The sequence below is a fragment of the Podarcis filfolensis genome (genome assembly GCF_964270895.1).
Source record: "Podarcis filfolensis genome assembly, chromosome: 2".
Taxonomy (NCBI): domain Eukaryota; kingdom Metazoa; phylum Chordata; class Lepidosauria; order Squamata; family Lacertidae; genus Podarcis; species Podarcis filfolensis.
In genome coordinates, this window is record NC_139605.1 from 84,107,842 (window position 1) to 84,129,567 (window position 21,726).

A 21,726-nucleotide genomic window follows, 5' to 3' on the forward strand; every position below is an offset into this window, starting at 1 on the left:
CACCCGATGCAAGAGGAGAGAGTTTTCCTGGCTTGATGGGATCACAAGGAGGCCAGTAACTTTTAACTGAAGACTGGCTCTATCCATCAGCCTGCCCTTGTCTCCTCCAGCCAGCACAGATTAGCCACAGTCACAGCAAATAGCCTCAGAATGAGTGGGCTTTAGGGGCGCCGAGACTCTGTCACTTTAACGGCCTCTTATTAAGATCTACAGTCTTGTGATTGCATCATGAGGCCTCTGGGAAATACCTTTTCCCTGCAGAGTCAGAGGACCTTCTCCGCCTCCGCTGGCAGCTTTACTACCTAGCTGTGCAAAAGGCATTTTTCCTTGTGTCTGCTCTTTGTTTGGCTTTCGGCTGGCTCTGGCAGACTGTGAAGAGGTGATGCACCTGTAAGGCTGAGACGCAGTTGCCGGGACCAGGTCTGAACTGACAAAATGGGACAGCTGCTTCTGAGAAGAATTGGATGGATGCTGATGCATTGATCAGCCCAGGAACCTCTCCTGTGCCCTTGGTCCTGTTGCTCAGCCTCCTGGCCTGATTTCCTTCTGAGAGGTTTCAAGTGGTTTAGCATTGAACACACAAGTGGGTGTTGTTGAAACTGACGCAGCGAAAGCTTTCCTGCTCCTGCTTTTCTGCAATAAGTGTGTTCTTCGGTTCCTTCTTTTTGAGGGTGTCTGGAGAGCACGTGTGGTATAGACCTCGTCTGCTAGGGTCATCTCAGAGTTCACATTGTTTGAAAGCACCTGCTTTGCCAACTTGGGAAACTTTGCACATCATGGATGCTGCAAGGTTTCACCAGGGTTATTAACCTTCTGCAAACAAGGCGAGTTTGATACATAGGTGCATTCACAAAAGTAGCTCCACACATGCATTCAGAGGTGGCCCTGGGCCATTTGGGAAAGGTGATTTCTGAACAGTGAATTGCTCAAAGGATGCTTCCAGACCATTGCTATTTTCAGGTGGGATTCAGATCATGTACCAGGAAATTCAGGTTGATTAATCAGGTTGATTAATGAATGAATGAATGTTAATATGGTGCTCTTAAAGCAAACTGGCTTCCTCCCCCAGATGGGACCTTTTTGTAATAAGCAAAGTGGTAGAAGAATACACTGGGAAGTGTAGGATAAAAGTTGTATGGCATGTTTTCTAACTTCCCTGCAAACAAATAAGAAATGAATGCTCAGTAAATCAATGACATCACGTAACCTCCTTGCAAACACTTGATAAACCTCTTAATTTTTCTGAGTGTTTCAATGCTGGGAGACACCACAGTTCACTAGAGCTTTTCTTTTCTCCCAGTGTTTGTTTGCTGCAGCTATTTCGCCCCCTCTCCACCCCCACTTCCCATCTGTTCTATTCTTTATGATTCCTTGTTGTGGCAAAAGATAAATAAAGTACAACAAGCTGATATTTTGCAATGAGTAACCAGTGCGTATTGTTCTGTATGCAGTTGGGTTTTCTTTTCTTTTCTTTTTCTTTTGCACCAAATATGCAAGGTCATATTTTATCAGAAAAAACTCTTACATTTTAGTATGCTTTGTTTGCCTAGTCCTAACTTGTTACCAATATGAATCACAAAATCATAAAATTGTAGAGTTGGAAGGGACCTTGAGGATCATCTAGTCAATCCCCCTGCAATGCAGGAATATACGGGGACCGAACCTGCAACCTTGGTGTTATCAGCTCCATGCTCTAGGAAGCACTATTTGGACTACAAAGCTATAATCCAGGTTAAAGGCAGCATTAGATTAGGAACACTTGTAAAAAAAAAAGAGAGAAAGTACTTAAAAAAATACGGTATAAAAGAAAACTTATTGGCAGAATCAGACTGAACCTTGCATTGTATGAATATAAGTTTGTAGGGAAGTTAACGGAAACTATATAAGAAATATGTAACTGTATGGTATAAGATAATCAACAGATAAAGTACAGCGAGACTAATTGGAAGTCATTTTTAATTTCTTGTTTTACAAGTTTTACAATCGTTCACACATCATTGGGAGTAAAAAGGATGTTAGTGATAAGAATTGTGTTGTTTCATATATTGCTTTGTTGTTGTTTAGTTGTTTAGTCGTGTCCGACTCTTCTTGACCCCATGGACCAGAGCACGCAAGGCACTCCTGTCTTCCACTGCCTCCCGCAGTTTGGTCAAACTCATGTTTGTAGCTTCAAGAACACTGTCCAACCATCTCGTCCTCTGTCGTCCCCTTCTCCTTGCGCCCTCCATCTTTCCCAACATCAGGGTCTTTTCCAGGGAGTCTTGAGGTGGCCAAAGTATTGGAGCCTCAGCTTCAGGATCTGTCCTTCCTGTGACCACTCAGGGCTGATTTCCTTAAGAATGGATAGGTTTGATATATTGCTACTGCCTGTCAATTCATAGTTTGTTTATTTGATTGTATATTTGTTTGTTGGTTTGTTTGCTTTCCTGGCAGAAATGTATCTATTTTAATTTCTCAACCTGGGATCCTCCAGATACCTCCCCCCCTCCCCGGCATGGCCATTTGGAGAGCACCAGGTTGGGGGAAGCTGCTATCTGCCCCTAGGCCTGCTTAACTATGGTGTTCTGCCTCTGCCTTTCAGGCATTTGGGGAATGTTATGCTGTGAACTAGTTCATGATGTACAGCAGGAAAAGATAGGCCCATACCCTCTCCTGCACAGCATTCCAAGGTTTCTCAGTTTAAGCTTGAAACACTGAAAATGGTTTAGGTTTGTAGTGATAATGCAGCTATATCGAACCATTCAGGGGAAAAAAGCCCATGGGAAAAATGTCTCCCCTAACGTAGCTGAAATGGAAACAGACGTGATTTGGCTGTTTGCAATTGCTTTCATTCCAGTTATTAGCAGGCAGATGAAAGAGAGGTGGCAGGCCTAAGATGGGACTGAGAATGATGTTGGACTCCACCTCCCATTGGCAGGTGTTTCAAAGAAGGTGAAAAGCCCTAGAGTTCCACCTCCACTTTCAGAAGTTGCCTGCTCCCATACAGTACCAGTTGTTGGGAATTGCAGGTGTTTGTGCATTCATCTCCAGCTTGCAGTCTTCCCATAAGCACCTGCCTGGTCAGCAGGCTCTTCTTACCTTCTTCTAGTTCCATGGCTACTGTGCAAGCTCAGGCAGGTGTACCTGGGAAAAACAACAACAAAGAGACAGATCCCCTCCTGCAAACACATTAATTGCAAAATTAATTGCAAAACAGGTAGTGATTGAGTCTGTAGAGCAGGTATAGGCAAACTTGGCCCTCCAGATGTTTAGGGACTACAAATCCCACCATCCCTGACCACTGGCCCTGTTAGCTAGGGATGATGAGAGTTGTAGTCCCAAAACATCTGGAGGGCCAAGTTTGCCTATGTCTGCTGTAGAGCAACAACATGAAGCATCTCCAAACACACCCACACACCCACACACACCCACACACACACACACACACACACACACACAAAAACCCCACAGTCCCTGGAAGATTCCCCTAGGCATTGGAAGGTAGTGGCAGCATGAACCCACCTGTGCCAGCTCAGCCAAACTCTATGGCAAGGGTCTTGTTGGATTACAACTCCCATCATTCCTGACCGCTGGCTGGGGTTGATGGGTGGGTCACTGGACCCCTAGAGTTTGACTGAAATGACACAGGTGGACTCATGCTGCTGCTAATGTGCTGTGTGCTTTGGGTACCTTTTGGGGACAATGATTTTTGGGAACTCCTGATGTTGTTGCTCTAGAGCAGCGTTTCTCAACCTGTGGGTCCCCAGCTGTTGTTGAACTACAATTCCCATCACCCCTAGCTAGCAAGGCCAGAGCTCAGGGATGATGGGAGTTGTAGTCCAACAGCATCTGGGGACCCATAGGTTGAGAACCGCTGCTCTAGAGACTCACTTGGATTGTAGAATTGTAGTATTGGAAGGGACCAGAGGGTCATATGGTCCAGTCCCTGCAATGCAAGGATCTCAAGTAGATCACCCTAGGTCACAGAAGGCCACCCATCCTCTGCTTAAAAACCTCCAAGGAAAGAGACTCCACTACCTCTGTCCATCGACAAACAGCTCTTACTGTCAGTCAGTTCTTCCTGATGTTTAGTCATAATCTTCTTCCTTGTAACTTTGAATCCATTGGTTTGGGTCCTAGCCTCCGGAGTAGGAGAAAACAAGCTTGCTCCATCCTCCGCATGGCAGACCTGTGATCAATACCGTTTTATAATTAGTGTGTTGCCAAAAGGGGACCCATCTCTGTTTTGTGACTAATACAAGAAGTTATTTTTAGCCTCCCATGGACCTGGCAGGCAGCCAAGCCATCCGTGCTTCAAAAGGTCAGGCTCTGAATCGAGATAAATTGGTTTTACAGTCTGTAAAATGCCACTAGAGATCCAAAGAGCTCCAAGTCAGGGAGCTGGGAAGTGTTGTGAATCCTGGAGTGGCAGGAGAGTGTAGTGAGGGTAAAAGCCCATAAAGAACGAGAAAGGAAAAGAGAGGCAAAGGGGAACAATTGTGCCTCTTCTAAAGAAACCCAGAAGTTTTGGGGGGAAACAATAATAAATATTCAGCATGCTTCCACCTGCTCTGTGTAGAATCATAGAGTCATAGAATTGTAGAGTTGGAAAGGGACCCTGAGGGTCATCTAGTCAACCCCCTGCAACACAGGAATCTCAACTAGATCATACATGACAGGTGTTTTGAGTCTGTTTCAGTGTGTGGGGGGGGCGGGAAGCATTCAAACATGTAACTCCTTCCTTCAGCCTGAAGTGGAGCCACAGGCCAGAAAGGTCATTACTGCTTCATTCTGTTGATTTGATAAATGAGCCAAATGTGACTTCTAGGTTCATCCCAATTTTTAAAATTTTTTTAAAATGTATTTTTATTAAAGATTTTCTTGGTTTACAAAAGTATGTGTAATGTCTCTCTCTCTCTCTCTCTCTCTTTTTTCCAAGTAACATTTTTTTACAGATCAGTTTTGTTTGTTGAGACATTAGGAAGAAAAGGGGGAGAGAGGTGGAGGGGGGGAGGTGAGTAGGGGTGGGGTCAGGTCCGATTTGAGAATCCCGCAGCTGTGAATTCTGAGATACTTCCCTGGATCATCATCATCATCATCATAATTTACCATTTATACCCCACCCATCTGGCTGAGCCTCCCCAGCCACTCTGGGCAGCTTCCAATCAAGTGTTAAAAACAATACAGCATTAAATATTAAAAACTTCCCTAAACAGGGCTGCCTTCAGATGTCTTTTAAAGATAAGATAGCTGTTTATTTCCATCACATCTGATAGGAGGGCGTTCCACAGGGCGGACACCACTAGTGAGAAGGCCCTCTGCCTGGTTCCCTGTAACCTCACTTCTCGCAATGAGGGAACTGCCAAAAGGCCCTTGGCGCTGGAACTCAGTGTCCGGGCTGAACGATGGCGGTGGAGATGTTCCTTCAGGTATACAGGATATGGACTTTGCAAGGCTGAGGCTTCAAGAGGGCAGCTTGGTGGGGAAGAAGCCAGGTGCTGAGAGGAGAATGGGGATGAGCTGATCCTTGGCACTTATGGTTGCATTTTGGGATGGATTAGCTTTTATATGCAAAATGAGAAGGGAAACTGGAGACAAAGTGCCGTGGCAGTGATTTATTGCCTCTCCAGGCTAAACAAGAGGCCTTAATTGAAAAACATCAGAGGAGACAGCGCACGCAGATCTGGGAGATGAAGTTCATGGCAATCCTGCCTTTTGGACAGCCCTGTTGCCAGGTGGTTTTGATGAATTGCGCAGCCCAGATCTGGGGAGGTGGACAGATCGAGTTGCAAATTGGAGGTGCAGATTGGACTGATTATGCGTGAGCGTTTATTGCTGGTGATAATAGACACCAACTTGTTGAGAGTGTTAATGTTTATTCTTCCTTGCAGAATCGCAGATCTGGAAGGGATAAGTCTGAATCATTTTGTCAAACCTTTGTTCTAAGGCAATATGTCCTATATCTTATGAATTTCGGATGATCTGTGTCTAGATTTTCTATGAAAGTTCTGGAAATCGAGAGCCCGCAAATCTCGAGTCATCGTATTCCCTTGCTATCTATTATAATTAGGAAGCTTCCCCCCCAACCCTGCACCTCTCATGGGTTTTATTTACCATGGTTTGGGGGTGGGAGGGAGCTGGGGGCACTGTTATGCAGTGGTTCCACTCCTTCCTCCTGGGCCATGTCCAGAAGGTGGCGTGTGGGGATGAGTGTTTGGACCCCTGGGCGCTCACTTGTGGGGTGGCTTGGGGCTCCATCCTCTCCCAAATTGTTTTCAACATCTATATGAAGCCATTGGGGGAGATCATCAGGGGGTTGGGGTTGAGTGTTCACCAATATGCAGGTGTTACCCAGCTCTACCTGTCTTTTAAATCAGAACCAGTAAAGGCAGTGAATGTCCTATGTGATTGTCTGGAGGCAGTTGGAGGATGGATGGGTGTTATTGGATTGAGGTGGAATCATGACAAGAAAGAAGTACTGTTTCTGGGGACAGGTGCGGGTGGGTGTGGAGGACTCCCTGGTCCTGCATGGGGTAACTGTGCCCCCAAAGGACCAGCCTGGGGGTCATTTTGGACTCACAACTGTTCTTGGAAGTGCAGGTTAATTCTGTGTCCAGGGCGGCTGCCTACCAGCTCCATCTGATATGCTGGCTGAAATCCTACCTACCGGCACACTGTCTCACCAGAGTGGTACATACTCTGGTTATCTCCTGCTTGGGCTACTGCATTGTGCTCTGCATGGGGCTACATTTGAAAGTGACTTGGAAACTGCAGCTAATCCACAATGCAGCAGCTAGACTGGTGACTGAGAGTAGCTGCCGGGACCACATAACACCTGTCCTAAAGGTTCTTCACTGGCTCCCAGCACATTTCTGAGCACAATTCAAAGTGTTGGTGCTGACCTTTAAACGGCCTTGGCTCAGTATACCTGAATGATGTTAAAAGCTCATAGTTAAACCATGGAACTCACTCCCCCAGGAGAAGCTGATCGCCACCAACTTTGATGGCTTTAAAAGAACATTGCACAAATTCATGGAGGGTTGGGTTATCCATGGATAGCAGCCATGATGGCTATGCCCTGTGTCCATGACTGAAGGCAGCTATGCTTCTGAGTACCAGTTTCTGGGAATCGCAGGTAGGCAGAGCGCAATTGTGTGCAGGTCCTTCTTGCAGGCTTCCCAGATGCTGCTCTAGGATGCTGGGCTAGATGGACCATTGGCCTGATCCATCAGCTCTTCCTATGTTCTTCTTTAAGCCATTCCCAAAGTAGTTGTCCAGTAGAGGAGAGGGATGCCTTGGGGATTTACTGATGTGCGTTACTCTTTCCTTTTCCCAGGTTGTCCCCACAGCCTCCCATCCTCTCCCAACTCTTCTGAGCCTGAAGGCCAGCGCTTGGCTCATAACGGGGCCATTTCATCGGAGTTCCTGCACCATGGCGGAGGGGGCAGGATCCTGCTCCTTGTCTGTAATGTGGCTGGGGCAGGGCAGCAGGCCGTGCGGTAAGTCCTGCCGAGCAGGAAAGCTCATGCTAGAACGGCTAAGAGTTCTGCCACTGTGGCTCAGTGGCAGAGCTTCAGCTTTGCATGCCAAAGATCCCAGGTTCAATTCCTAGCATCACCAGGTAGGGCTAGGAGAGACTCCCTGTCTGAAACTCTGGAGGACCGCTGCCAGTCAGTGTGGACAATAACTGAGCTAGATGGACCAATGGTCTGACGCAGCATAGCACAGTTTCTTAGTTGCCTTTCCTGAACTGGGCACTTGACCTGTTGGCTGTCCCCTGTTACTCTCAGGCTCGCAGAGGCCTTTTCAGAGGGATGGGACTTCAAGCTTGGGAGTTAATTAGTTAGTTGCTTGTTTTTTTGTTTTTCTAGATCCCAGCTTGCTGATTAGCAGCTCTGAAAAAGCCGGAAGGAATCACAGAAGCAGCAGCTGGGCTTGTTAAGAGCAGTTTCCTTTGTGTCATTTGGCACAACATCTGGGCTGTGTAACATTAATGTCGAGCTCTGATAAAGCAAGCCTAGTGGCAAGTTAATTGTCTCCACTTGGTGACGAAGGGGCTTGGAATGGGAGGGCTGTCGCTTCAGCCAAATCAAGCTGTGCAGTGGGTCTGGAGAAACAACCACCGAGTGTCCTGAGCTGCGCTTTGGACCATTTGGCCTGCAGCGGTGTTCTGCCTGGTGTGCCACTTGTTCCTTCAAAAGCCCATTTCTTTCCCATGCTGGAGACGTGGATGGAGGTGGGGGGGGGGGGAAGAGCTGCACTCTGTTTACCAGCCACTGATGGCTGCGAGGAGCTTGCGGGAGGGCGATTGGATGCAAAAGCACTGTAGGCGGGTAATGAATTCACATTGCACATCCCAAATGTCATTAAGTAACGCTCTGCATGCTTGCAGTGGCTAATAAACCAGTCATCGGCTGGGAAACGGCTTGTAACATGCTGAGCTTTATGGAGGGCAATTTATCTAGCAATATTTCCGTGTTACGTAGGCAGGCCTAGCATGTCTCCCTCTCCCCTCCTCCCAACCCAAGTGCTTTTGCAGGGACAAGAACTATATGGCTTGATTCCTGGAACTTTTGCCTGTCCATTTCGTACCCCATTTATTCAGCCAAACAGCACACGCAGATTGCAGGGCTCAGGAAATGGGGTACTGATAGTTGTCAGAACAAGAAAAGAGCTTATAAGATGCATTAGAGGAGAAGGTAGCAGGAACTTACTTGAATCTACACTTTTGGTTCTGTCACGTTGCCGCAAATGGGTGGTGATGGTAGCCATGTCTCCTATTTTTTCAGAGGACAGTCCTCTATATGGGGGGGGGGACGGTCTTCTCTTTGAAGGGTCATCTATTTTACAGGAACCTTAAGATGGGGGAGCAGAGGTCTTGAAGTTGCCCATCAACAGTTAGCAGCTGGATAGCAGATTAAGCAGGCAAACAGGTCACTTGTGCACACGCCATACATTTAAAGCACATGTCTTCTCCCCAAGGAATCCTTAGAGTTGTTGTTTTCCACTCAGAGAGCTACAGTTCCCAGCACCCCTACAGTAACAACAGATACCAGAATTCTTTGGGGGAAAACATGAGCTTTGAGTACATTGTCATGCCCATTATGTTGCATTTCTGTTTAAATCAATAGTAATCATTTCTGAATTTGCATTTAGAAATGTAAATGTGCATATGCAAACCTCTTCTGGAGATGCATTCCCCACCCCTTTTTTGGCAATGTGTGACTAGCCACCCTAAACTGGAACTGGAGGGTATATGTCTCCAATAGATCAAGTGGTTTGCTTGTTTCCCCCCCTTATTTGATTTTGAAGGGAGAAAGGTTTTCCTGGCTTCTCTTCCTATCATTTCCATTAATTCTCTTTGTAGCTCTTAGGAGACTCAGTCTTTTGAGTTCTGCAAGCTGGCCAAAGGAGCCTGGAGTTCCAATCTGTCAAGTCTGGCTGAGAGTTTCGCTGGCACCACCAGAGTTTTGAGTGCCCAGCTGTCAACTTTCAGCCTGGGGAACTTTTAAGAGCATGGGATCAAGTAGTTCAGATCAAAAAGTGCAGTCTCTTGAATCCCTAGGTCAAATATGTTTAGATTCATAAAGAAATAAATTATATACTTTCAAAACAAGCAAAATAGTTTTAGCATGGAAAATAAAGAAAGCAGAAAAACACACACACTTTTTTCTGTTCCTGGGATGGATATACGAGACCAAGTTTCATTTGCCTTTAGTTACAGAACTAGTAAATGGCTATGTGGATTTTTGTGGTTTTTTAACCCAAAAAGAAAATATTTTGCCAAAGAAAGTTAGCCTTTACAGTAGAAGACTTGCCTGCCCCAAATCTTTCATGCAGACTATCCAGCCAGCCTAGGCTTTCCCTCAAACAATTATCTTGGCTTTGAAGTGGAAATAAGATTTAGCTTTCCATTTAGTCGATTTGCATAGTCCCTAAGCCCGCCTGCCCTCAGCCTAAATTTGTTCAACTGCTTCCCGCCCATTTCATAGTAGACTGTGGAGTACAAGATCTGATCACACGTGATGAGAATGATGAATCAGGGGAAAGTCCTGAGCAAATACCTGCCATAAAATGCAAAATTTCCCAGACATGACATTTTGATTGGCAATAGATGACTTGAAGCATTTCCAGGTTATCCAGCCCACCTGTTTTTATATCTCACAGGTGACTAGCATGCCAAGTTTGTTATCTGCTTTGGAAATGGCCGAACAAGATTTTCTAGAACACTGGGGAACTGGTCGAGTATTATGCCAGAGACCCACGCAAGATCATTTATTTGCATAGATTTCTCATAGTACGTTTACCTCTTAGTTTACCCCTCTTGCAAAACCGATCGAGTTATTTCAGAATTCTCTTAGTTTGTGCTTTCACGTCTCATCACAACATTGGATATTGCTTGGGGAGCTTTCTTGCACCCAGTAAAGCTGACTGATGCAGAGGACTGGCGAAACGTACAACAGGGTGAGAGCACAGAGAGACCGTTTCCCTCAATCCTTTGCCTGCACTGCCTCCTGCTGGTCTTGCACCCTTCGTCTTGATGAGCTTCCCTTTAGTCTACATAGAGAAAGCTGAGATTGGTAATGTAACCACCACCACCACTGTTAGCCATTCAAGAAAACATGAATGCACAACCAGTCACCCCTTAATCATTCTTCCCTTCTCAGGCAGTATCAGTTGGGGAGAAGTACAGAGGAGAACTGGCTGAACAAACATAGGGAATATAGGAAGCTGCCTTATAGCAAGTCAGGCCACTGAATCCATCCTGCTCAGTATAATTTGCACTGATGGGCAGTGACCCTCCAGGGTTTCAGACAGGGGTCATCTCCAGCCTTTCCTGGAGTTGCTAGGGATTGAATCTGGAACCTTATACACGGAAGGTTATATTCTATCACTGAGCTACGGTTCTTCCCCAGGTCAAGCAGCACGTTGGTGTGAATGCTTTAAAAAGTGCAGGCATTTATATTAGTGGCTTGAGCGCAGGATGCTCTTTTCCTACCCAGGAACAGCAATGGGACTTTAGTTTGCCGGTTGCCCACTGTCTAGGGTCAGCAGACGGTCGCCTGAATGGTAACATTCCAATTGGGTAGCAGCCTGGGAAGAATATCATCCCAACCTCAGAGATGCTGCTCCGTTATCCCCTGACATCTGAAATGTAGTTGTATTTTCCGGAGAGCAATGGGCCTGGGCAAAATGATGGGTGATGGAGGAGGAGAAATGGGAAATTTAGATCATCTTTCTTGCTGAACTCTGGCAGTCGGCTATTCTGAAATAAGTCCCTGCTGGCATGATCAAATTAATGTGATGTTGAATTCCACCCTTCATTTCATTGGGAAGTAACTTTAAAATTTAGATACCTCTGCCAGTGAGTGAGTGATGTCTTGGCTTCTTTTGTATCACTAAGTGAGCAAAAGGCACCTGAAGGCTAGTTTCTTTGCACAACCTACAGCAATTCTCTAATGTGTTTTTCAGGTTTGGCCCACCTTTACTGATGCGGGAAGACAGAGCCATGTTGTGGGATCAGCTTCAGCAGTGCATCCTGGGCAAAATGCGCTATCTGATGAGAAGGGAGGCCCAAGTACAGGTGAGTCCATCCTGCTGTCCAGGCACTGTTGCATCTGCCCTGTTGCTCCTGCTCCTGGCAGTAGGAGAGATGCAATGTTTGAAGGGTAGCAGCTTCTTACAGAACATACTGTACTCACAGCAAAAATTAAGCAGGAACAGAGTGCCAAGAGTCAGTAAGCATATCAGGGAGCTCTTCGGTCATCCTAACCCCAGCCCCAAATCCCTTAGGAAGCAGCCATCGCTCTCCCAAGTCACAAATCATGATGGGGCAGGGGAAACTGCCTCCACTTACAGGCAATTATTGGCCTGTAGCTGTAGTTATTTGTATAATTCTTTTCCATTTCAAATGTTTATTTGCTTAACTACCCTTCATCAGCAAGAATCATGGGGCAGTGTAGAGAAATATGATTAAAACAAGAAGTTCCGTCGAAGCACACAAAAACGTAGTAGTGTAGAACAATAATCTGGTCTTCACCTTAATTAATGCAACCAAATCAATGCAGAACAGCATCAAACTCTCCCAAAGACCCAAGGGAAGAGATGTGTCTTACGACTGTCAGAAACTCAGTAATGAGGGTGACAACCAAAACATCCTGGGTGGGGTCATTTTATGGGCAGGATGCCACCACTGAAAAGTCCTTGTCCTGCGTTTCGTGATCATGAACAGTGCTCTGACCCCCGCCACCGGCAGCAGATCTCAGTACCTTGGCACTCCTTCAAAATATTTGGGCTCAAAGTTGTTTAGGGTTTTTAGTGTTAACATCAGAACCTTAAATTGGCCCTGGCATTGGCAGCCAGTGAAGGTTGCACAGAATTGGTGTTATGTGGTGCTTTACTCTATATAAGAGAGCAGGTCCCTGCCTCAAGAGGCTTACAAACTGGAATATAGATTGACAATAGCAAAGAAAGGAGAGAGGAAAGGAAAGGAAGGCAGGGCTTACTTATAGCAAGGCACAGTGACAAAATTATAAACTTTTGATCTAGTTCTGAAGACACTAAATTCCTCATAGGGGAAAAATGATTTAGTTTAAGTGTTATATTTTTGTGTGTCTGTTACTTGCCTTTTGGAGTTGCTCTAAGTGGGTAGCGTTTTAATTTAATTACAGCTTATTAAATCATAATTGGTTGCCACAAGGGACCTAAAATTAAATTCCTGTGCAAAATGAAGATTGATTATTGCATCCAGATCCAGGGTAGTCACTTGTAGATGCTTGGCAGGTCTTTTTCCCTGGCATGATTGACACCGTGTAGTACTCTCGGAGGGGAGAGAATCCTGCTTCCGGCCTCCTAATCCCCTCTGTTTCTTCCAAACCGAACATTTGGAAATAACAACTGCGGCAATAAACACTGCCGATTGCATGCAATGAGTGGAAAAAAACATTCTCAGGGGTTGTATGTTTATAAATAGACATTTCCTCCCGTCTGTGTTCACGCTGAATGTTTGGCAAGGACTCATGTTTTCCCTTTTATGTTGGCTGGGACAGCAGACAACAGCAATGTGCTCACTGCGAACAGGGATGGGGTGAAGTGAGATGGTGGCTGCAAGGTTAGGGGAGGTATGGGGCAGCAGCAGTGACAGCCCCAGAGGTGTGCGTATAGGGCTGTTGTCCCAATGCTCCCTCAACCTCACCACTGCTGCCTCGCCTCCTTCTGAGGAGCATCTCTGGGAGGATGCCACTGCCTCTGCCACCCCACCCCTCCATGAGCCCCCACTGGTACACATGAGCTGCCATTATGAGGGGTGGCAGGGACTCCTGCATGGTGTTTCTCTGTGCCTGCGTTGGCAGTGATAGTGGTAGTCCGGATGTGCTGCACAGCAGTTTGTCCCTCTACTTTTTCTCATAGGAGCGAGTAGACACCATTCATTTATATGGGTGGAAGCAAAGCAATGTACTCAGGAAGGTAATTGGAAGGGATGACTAAGCTGGCCCCTTGTGAACACTGTGGCTGGGGGTGCGCTCTCATCTTTTTGCTGAAGGCTTTGAGAGGGTACCTGTAGAAGAACTGATGGCTACAGCAGGCATTTCCCAGCGTTTGATCCTGATGTGTGGCCCAGCTCTTGCCTGCCTCTCCTGTGTTTGTGGATAGCAAGTTGATGTGGTTCTTTGCAGTCTGTGAAGTGTTGTGTGCCCCTGTCTGGAAGAAGATGTGCCAGGCATATAGTTCTGCTATTTATTTTTTTTTTAATTTCAGCTTCTATAACTAAATTATCTAGTCAAACACTGAAAACAGTAGGCGTTCCTCTTGGAAGAGGTGCTCTCCAGATTCATCTCCAGAGCCGATCATTTCCAGTGTAATTTGTGACAAAAAGTGGAGGGTGGTGGTTTTGTGCTTATCAGCACCAGGGGCCCCAGGGTAGCATGAACTGGGTGCCAAGACTCTCCTTGCCTTCCGCAAGCCGTTTCAGCCATTGCTCCAAATGTGGGTGTTGCAGAAAAGAATGTTCTACTTCATTAAGGGTCCAGAAACCAAGCCTTATGAGGAATGGTTCAAGGACCTGCGTATGTTTAGCCTAGGAAAGAGGAGACTGAGAGGAGATATGATAGTCATCTTCAAATAGCTCTATGATTCTGTGATCATTACAGCTACCTCAATGCCCTGGAAATTACAGCATCCCAAAGTCTTTATGGGAAGTCCAGTTGTTCATTTATATAATGTGACATTTGGGACCTTGGTTCTCTCTGGAAAACTACTCCCATCATGGCTTGTTCACCCATCCTAGTGGTGCTTATGGGTTGTCTGTGCTTACACAGCAGTGAGTGAAAAACACTCTGCCCACGTTCAGTGGCATTCTGTTATCACTTCATGTATTTCGGGATTAAGGCCTGGGAATAGGGGCTCCCGGACTCAACCCATGAAGTGTTATGCTTCAAAGTAAGAAAGAAGGGGCAATGAGAGAGAATTCTAAATGCAGAGAGATGATTTCCAATACATTCTGTTTTCCCCTAAGACCCACAAAACCCCAGAAATTCCAGGTACATTTTATAAATGAAGGTGAGCAGCCTGCGGTGTATCATTCATTCTCCTCCATTGGTTATCTTTTGGAAGAGCAGAAAGAAATATATTGCTATTGCAGACTGTAGCATTTCCCATTGATCTGTACAAGTCCATTGTCTGGTGGCCCATAGTAATGAACTGTTCAGAAGAAAATAATGCCCCTACTTAACACGCCTGGTCAGTGAATCAGGGCATGGGGACAAATTCATCCTTCTTGAGCTCAGCAGCTGCCTTAAAACATGCCATTAGCACGTGCACAGTTTATGCTGTTTCAAGTTACCTTCATTCCGCCAGTCTAACTAAAACTTGGCTACTTTCATTCCTTCCCAGTGATGTGTCTCCTAGGATGGACTCGAAAGTCAAGCATTGCTTAGGATGGTTTGACAAGGAAAGAGTGAGCTTGAAAATAAAAGCAAACAAATAGCTACACGGTTGTCCTTTTAAATCTGACCACATGCAGAGTGCTTTATGTTGTGAGCCTGGTATGTACAGCAGCTTAACAGGCCCCTTCAAGCCAATGGAATTTGCAGTGGACAGGGAAGATTGGATTTTAGACATGGTCAACTACTTCCATGGGGAGTAGTTATCCACACAGATCCAAAACAATCCGGGTAGTTTTCGTTGTTTTTATTTGGACCCACCCTATAAGATGGAAGGGCTGTAATTCAGGGGTGGAGTATATTCTTTGCGTGACCCAAGTTCAGTGCCTGCCATCTCCAGATAAAGGCTATAAAAGGTTACTGCCTGAAATCCTGTAGAGCCACTGCCAGTCTGTTTACCAAACTAAACGGACTAATGGTCATATTCAGTACAGCAGCTTCCTATGTTTCCATTCGTGATTCTGAATTTGGCTACAAGTGAATATTCACCAGATCTTCCCCAGATTGCTTTGCTTTGAGCATCTGACACCAATGGGGACCTGTAACTGGTATTTTATTTCAGTAGTTAAATGTAATTACAAAAGCACCAAGCAAAAGTCACCAGCCGCAGGCTGGGTGTTTATAGCGAGCTGTCCTTTAATGGCAAGTGCCTGCACAAGTGAGAGCAACTGGGCATTTCTGCTTTGTGCGCTGCATTCCCCCCCCCTTTCCCCTGTCAAGGCGGCAGCAGCAGCTCATCTTGCAAAAGAGTCACGGAGAGCGGTGAGCCAGCAGCACGGTTCATCCGCAAGGGAGCCATCCCATAGCTGCTTGACATGAAATATTAAGATGGAGCTACCTAGCAAGACTGTGCCCCTTGCAGGAGGCATTGAGAGCCAAGACGTTTTCCCCGCTGCGGGCCAGGCAGCGAGTGGAGGTTTGCGGTCCATGAAGTCTTAATGAATTGGCTTCATAATAACAAGCTTCGAAACGAGCAGGCCAACTGCTGCACCTTGGCCCAAAGACTGCGCGAGAGCTCAAGCAGGAAGGCTTCCCCGTGGTCATCACCTTGAAATGTGAAGGGTGAGAAGACTCACAGAGGCAGGCAAATGTTGTGACGCAAAGGCAGGCCGTTCTGCCAGGATGGAATTCACCATGTAAAATCGCCTTCTTCTGGAAAGGAAGCAGGTTGTGTCTGGTTTTTGTAGAAGCTTCCAGCACTTCAATGGGCCATGGGACTTTCCTGTACAGCTGAGGGTAGGATTTTACTCCTTGTTGCGGAACAGAGCCTCTTCTCCTCCAAGGAGAAAGCAATGGCCGTAGCCCAAAGTCCACAAGAACCAAAATCCCCTTGTAAAGCTCGCAGAGCATTGTGCAGTCCCCTAAGGATCTGAAGCGAGGCTGTTCTAATTGCAAACAGACCTCACAGGTAAATAACCAGGCCATGACAAGCTCCTGAGGGGCAAACTTGTGATTTTTAACATGTCACGATGAGAGCCCCTAGTAACTGTCAGTTGCATGAATGGGCTGCACATGCTTAAAAGTGCCTCATAGAATCATGGAATTGTAGAGTTGGGAGGGACAATGAGGGCCGTCCAACCACCTGCAACTGAAACCTTTTACCCAACATGGGGCTCAAACCCACGACCCTGAGATTAAGAGCCTCATGCCCTACCAACTGAGCTATCCACAGGGCTGGCCTTCCATATCTCATTCAAATGGCTGTTGTCTTCTTTCCTGATAATGTGGTGTTAGGAACTGAGTGTTTTCAGTGTCCAGGAAAATATTGAGGAAGCAAAGGATTTAATAAGGTGAAGAATCAGTCGGGGGGTTGGGCAGATCTGTGGCAAAACAAGAAAAATGGACTTAGGTAACAGGCGTTGATTGATTGATTGGTTGGTTGGTTGATTGATTTTTTTTTAAGAGAATAGAAAAGGCACATGGTGGAAAGCTCACTTGAAACGACCAAGGGAGAGACCTGGTCTGAATAGAGACTTTGGATTCTTATCTCATTATACATGATAAAGCTATTTTTAGCCATCTCACCCCTTGCTTTTTCCTGTAAGACCAATTGCAGTCATTAACAGTCGTCAGCAGGTTTACGCCACCTATCAGCCAATCACCCATTCCCACCACCCTTCTGAGTAATACCCCTCCCCATCCTCTCACTATATATAAGGGTCTGGTGACTTCTGTTTCAGTGTATCTGAAGAAGTGTGCATGCACACAAAAGCTCATACCAATAACAAACTTAGTTGGTCTCTAAGGTGCTACTGGAAGGAATTTTTTAATTTTGTTTCGACTACGGCAGACCAACACGGCTACCTACCTGTAACTAGAACTAGAACTCATGAACATTCCATGAAACAGTGTTGGAATATTAAGGACAGACCAAAGGAAGTCCTTCTTTACATAGCACATGGTTAAACTGGAATTTGCACCCACCCGATGAAATGATGGCCACCAAATCAAATAACTTTAAAAGAGGATTAAGTATGTTCATGGTAGGTAAAGCTGTCAATGGGTATTGGTCATAAAGTGACACTCACACACCTCCCCTTCCTGTTGTTAGGAGAGGCTCCCTAGTACAGTGCAGGGTCTCAGTTATACACCCCACACCCTGCCATCTTTTGCGTGTTTCCGCTGAAAAGGAGGCCATCTACATCAGGAGCTAACAAGCCCCCTTGTAACTTAATGCAGCTTGTTCTGGGTTCCTGGTTCCAAAGAGCTGTTTTCATTAAATTAGGTTTAATTAAAACATGCAGGTATTTAATTAACTCTGTGGCCCTCTGCTGCTTTCATGGCTGCCCCGGGGATATTTATAGAAGTGCAGGCAATGGAGCCAGCTGGCCTTTTGGAGGCAAATAAGTGGGGGCGGGGTGGGTGTGGCTCTGCTGCCCTGCAGCTTTGAAGACCAGACATAGGAAAAATTACGTGTGAGCAGAGCAATTTTTCTTATCCTGTATATCGAGACTGGGAGTAAAAAAAGGGGTAATCCTTAAGCATGTCAGGAAAAGTGAGATAGATAAAGGCAGGGCTAAGGGCGTTTGATTTTCTGAATAAGAATGACCCTACAAATTTTGTTATTGGGTTCCTCCTAAAAATGCCTGTCTGTGGTTTCTGGCTTGCATGGTTGCAAGGAGAGCAAATGTGTCAGCAATATATCGTGAAATGTCTTAAATTGGGGTGGAGTAGTAGAGAGAAATTGATCAGGATTTCCAGTGGGCATGGGGGCAGAGCGTATGCACCCTGCAGAACTATTTGGCTCTCTCCCTGGTTAACAGAAGCAAAGTCTTACACAACATAACTAACCAGTTTGCATAATGTATGTTTTGAACTGACCAGGCACCACCTCTTGCTCAGTGCTGGTGGTGAGACCCAGTTGTGAAGTCTTGAACTTCTGGACAGGAGGAACAGGGGGTGCAGATACCTGGTTCCAATGAGGAGGTTGTCCTTTCCAGTCCCCAGGGTGTCCAGGGTCCTGTGTTTGTCATGTGGAGGAATGAGCTCGTAAACCTCTAGCTATCAGTGGGAAGTCCTGTTCATTTCACACTAGGAAAATAAGGAATCCAGTAAATACCAGCTGGCTTGGAACATACTGTCTCCTGGAACTGTGATGTTGATCAGTTGACCTTTGTCAAATATGTCCTCCATGTTTTTCTGGTATCCTGGACCCTGCTTGCAGATGGTGGATAATTGGGGCTCTGTCGTTCTCACTCCGGAGACTCAGCTTATTCTCTCTGAGCTTTTTGGACTTCCAGTGTGGCATTCTCTTCATGGCAATGTACAGTTTTATTAGCTGATCTATAAACATTGGGTCTGCTGTTGCCTCCTCAGCTCCATGCGGATAGGAATGTAATAAGGCTAATTTTGAAGCGACACCAACTCCTGCTGGCAGAAGCCAGGGAAGAGGTGGGGAGGAGGTGTGGGAGGTCAGAGTTGCTGGTTACTCCATGCTCCCATCCCCAATACAAGCGGTGCTGAGGTGGGGGGGCACATCACTCTTTCTGACACCTGTCCAAGGGGCGGGTGGATTATAATCTGAACAGTGTCAAGATAATGGATTCATATTTGTCCCCTCATCAGGTCTCATTACATTCTCTGTCAAGAAGACGAGGGAGCTGGACACAAAACATAATGAAATCTGGAATGTACTGGCTAATCATACTCTGGTTTTAATGACAAAACAGCATTATGGAGCGGGAGGGAGGAGTAAATGAATCCATTTGTATGACAACAGGGAAATTGCAACTGGCACCAGGGGGAAAAGGTTGTGGAATGCTAGACAATTTTTGGATGGAGCGGGAGCCAAGTGAAATGGTCGTTGTCGTATGGGATCCATCTGCCTGTGTGAACATGCAATTTACTTTAAGTGCGTTATCAGACCCACACTCTTTGTGTTAGATTAATTAGTCCACAATACTGATCACCTCCTATTTCTGTTTGGAAATGGAAATGGAAATCACAGCTCCGCTCATAAGCATGCACTGGAAAACTAGAGGAAGCTTTCTTTTGCTACTCTTTCTTCAACCCTCCCCCCTTGATAGTATGAACAAAAGGATGCTCTGAGTTTTATTGTCTACTAGCCACACACCTGACTTTAGGATGGGTGGCCCTAAGAAATAGATGTGAAGAGGATCTGTAACCCTCCAGGTGTTATTTGGTTATGGCTCACATTGTCCCTGAACACTGGTAGTCACACTGGCTGGAGCTGAGATATTATTGCATGGCAAACGGTTTGAGTCTTTGAGAAATGAGCTCCATAGTGAACTGTTTGAGTACTAGAGAAATGTGTGCCTCAACAACTACAACACTCTCGTTTTCCCTGCAATTGCTAAAGAGGGGCAGCAGCCCACTTCCTTGCAGAAGAAACAGACTGTGTTAACAATTCTGTAGTAAGGTACTCATTGAAAATCTTCTGGAGACACCTAGATTTACTCCCAAAGGATATGCGACACAAAAGATTAGCCAAACAGCTCTCTTCCCACAGTGTAGCTGCCTCATTGTTTTTGCCCTTGTTTGCCCCACTGAGCCCCTAATTTATCAGAAGTCTTCGCCAGGGAGAGCAGATCCTTTGACTCCTTCTCTCTCCCCTTCCTTTGTCTTTTTCAGGCTACTCCAGGCCTGTTCCAGGTGCGAGTGGTTGGCGGCTCTGCGCTTTGCAGCTACCTCTCTCCCCAGGACAGCTGGCCTCTCTATCATCCAGCGGTGGACAGGTAAGAGATCAGACATAGAGATACTGCTAAAAATAAGTGACTGGAGGGATCCTGTAATCGAAAGAGCAGAGGACTGAGGACCTGCCTGTTCTGTTCTCTCACTAGTCATGGATCCTGTTTACTGAGCTTTTTCTTCCCTAACTTTATGCAGCAACCTCTGTTCGCCTTCCTTCCTCCTGGGCTCCAAGAAGAGCTCCCTGTTGTAATAAGGAATTACAGTGGTACCTCTAGTTATAAACTTAATTCGTTCTGGAGGTCCGTTCTTAACCTGAAACTGTTCTTAACTAGAGGTGTGCTTTCGCTAATGGGGCCTCTTGCTGCGGCTGCGCCACCAGCACACGATTTCTGTTCTCATCCTGGGGCAAAATTCTCAACTTGAGGTAATGCTTCCAGGTTAGTGGAGTTTGTAACCTGAAGCGTTTGTAACCTGAGGCGTTTGTAACTCAAGGTACCACTGTATAGTGGTACCTCGGGTTACAGATGCTTCAGGTTACAAATGCTTCAGGTTACTGACTCTGCTAACTCAGAAATATTGCCTCAGGTTAAGAACTTTGCTTCAGGATAAGAACACAAATGGCGCGGTGGCAGTGGGAGGCCCCATTAGCTAAAGTGGTACCTCAGGTTAAGAACAGTTTTGGGTTAAGAACGGACCTCCAGAATGAATTAAGTTCTTAACCCAAGGTACCACTGTACTGCATTTCTTTAGATTCTTAAGCTTCCCTCTTCTCTGAGTGGGTATCAGTGTGCTGGTGCTTGATGGCACGTTCAAGTAAAACTTTTAACAACAGACGCAGGATGTTAAAACACCACACCTGATATGAAACATGATCCAGAATAAACAAGTTCCAAGAATGCTTCTGGATGATGCTCAGACAAGTCTCAGAGGGTTTCTGTGGTTGTGGGACAGCAACCAAAGTCGCCTCTCTAACATGCATTTGATCTAAAGTTGATGCATTGATGTTGGCCCCAAGACCTGTTTAGCCTAAGCTGTGTACTCACTGTACCATTAAAACACACGGCGTTTCTTCTCTCTGTGCTCCTCCCAGCAGTCATTTCTCTCCTGGTCACTACTATGGACACTGCTATTGGCTGTGTAAATGCAAGAACCTAGGAAGCTGCCTTATACTGAGTCAGACCATTGCATGTCTACACTGGCTGGCAGTGGTTCTCCTGGATTTCAGACAGGGAGTCTCTCCCAATCCCACATGGAGATGATGTTGAGGATCGAACCTTCTGTCTGCAAGGCAGGTGTTGTGTTGCACGGAGCTATGTGTGGCAGTTCCGTGCCGGTTTCCTTCCTTGGCTTGACAAACCGGGCGGGTGGCCATTTTAACTGGGGTCCTGCCTGGTGGGTGCAGCTAAATAGATGGTGGGCAGCTAATTTCCTTCCATGGCATCTTCCCTGCTTTCAAACTCCCGGCACCAAGGCTGCGCACCAGGCCTGGCAGCCCTGAAGCGGCAGCGCCCAGCCGGACGTGCATCGCTGTCGAGCCATCGCGGAGGGGCCGATGAATTATTAATGCCTTGCCGCTGCTAGCTGGATTCTAGTCAAAGATAATGTTAGCTCAGATAATGTCCCCAGGAAGCAGAGAAGTGAATCAGCTGCTGTC

General features: G+C 46.2%; 1 protein-coding gene across 2 annotated transcripts in view; it reads left to right on the forward strand.

The window, feature by feature from the left end:
* Positions 1-21,726, forward strand: part of USP43 (ubiquitin specific peptidase 43) — a 93,318-nt gene that overhangs the window by 58,153 nt on the left and 13,439 nt on the right. For both annotated transcript variants that reach the window (XM_083597676.1, XM_083597677.1), the window contains 3 exons: positions 7,316-7,478; positions 11,452-11,563; positions 20,013-20,116. In XM_083597676.1, the coding sequence (XP_083453802.1) occupies positions 7,316-7,478; positions 11,452-11,563; positions 20,013-20,116 (379 nt within the window). The remainder of the gene's footprint in view (positions 1-7,315; positions 7,479-11,451; positions 11,564-20,012; positions 20,117-21,726) is intronic.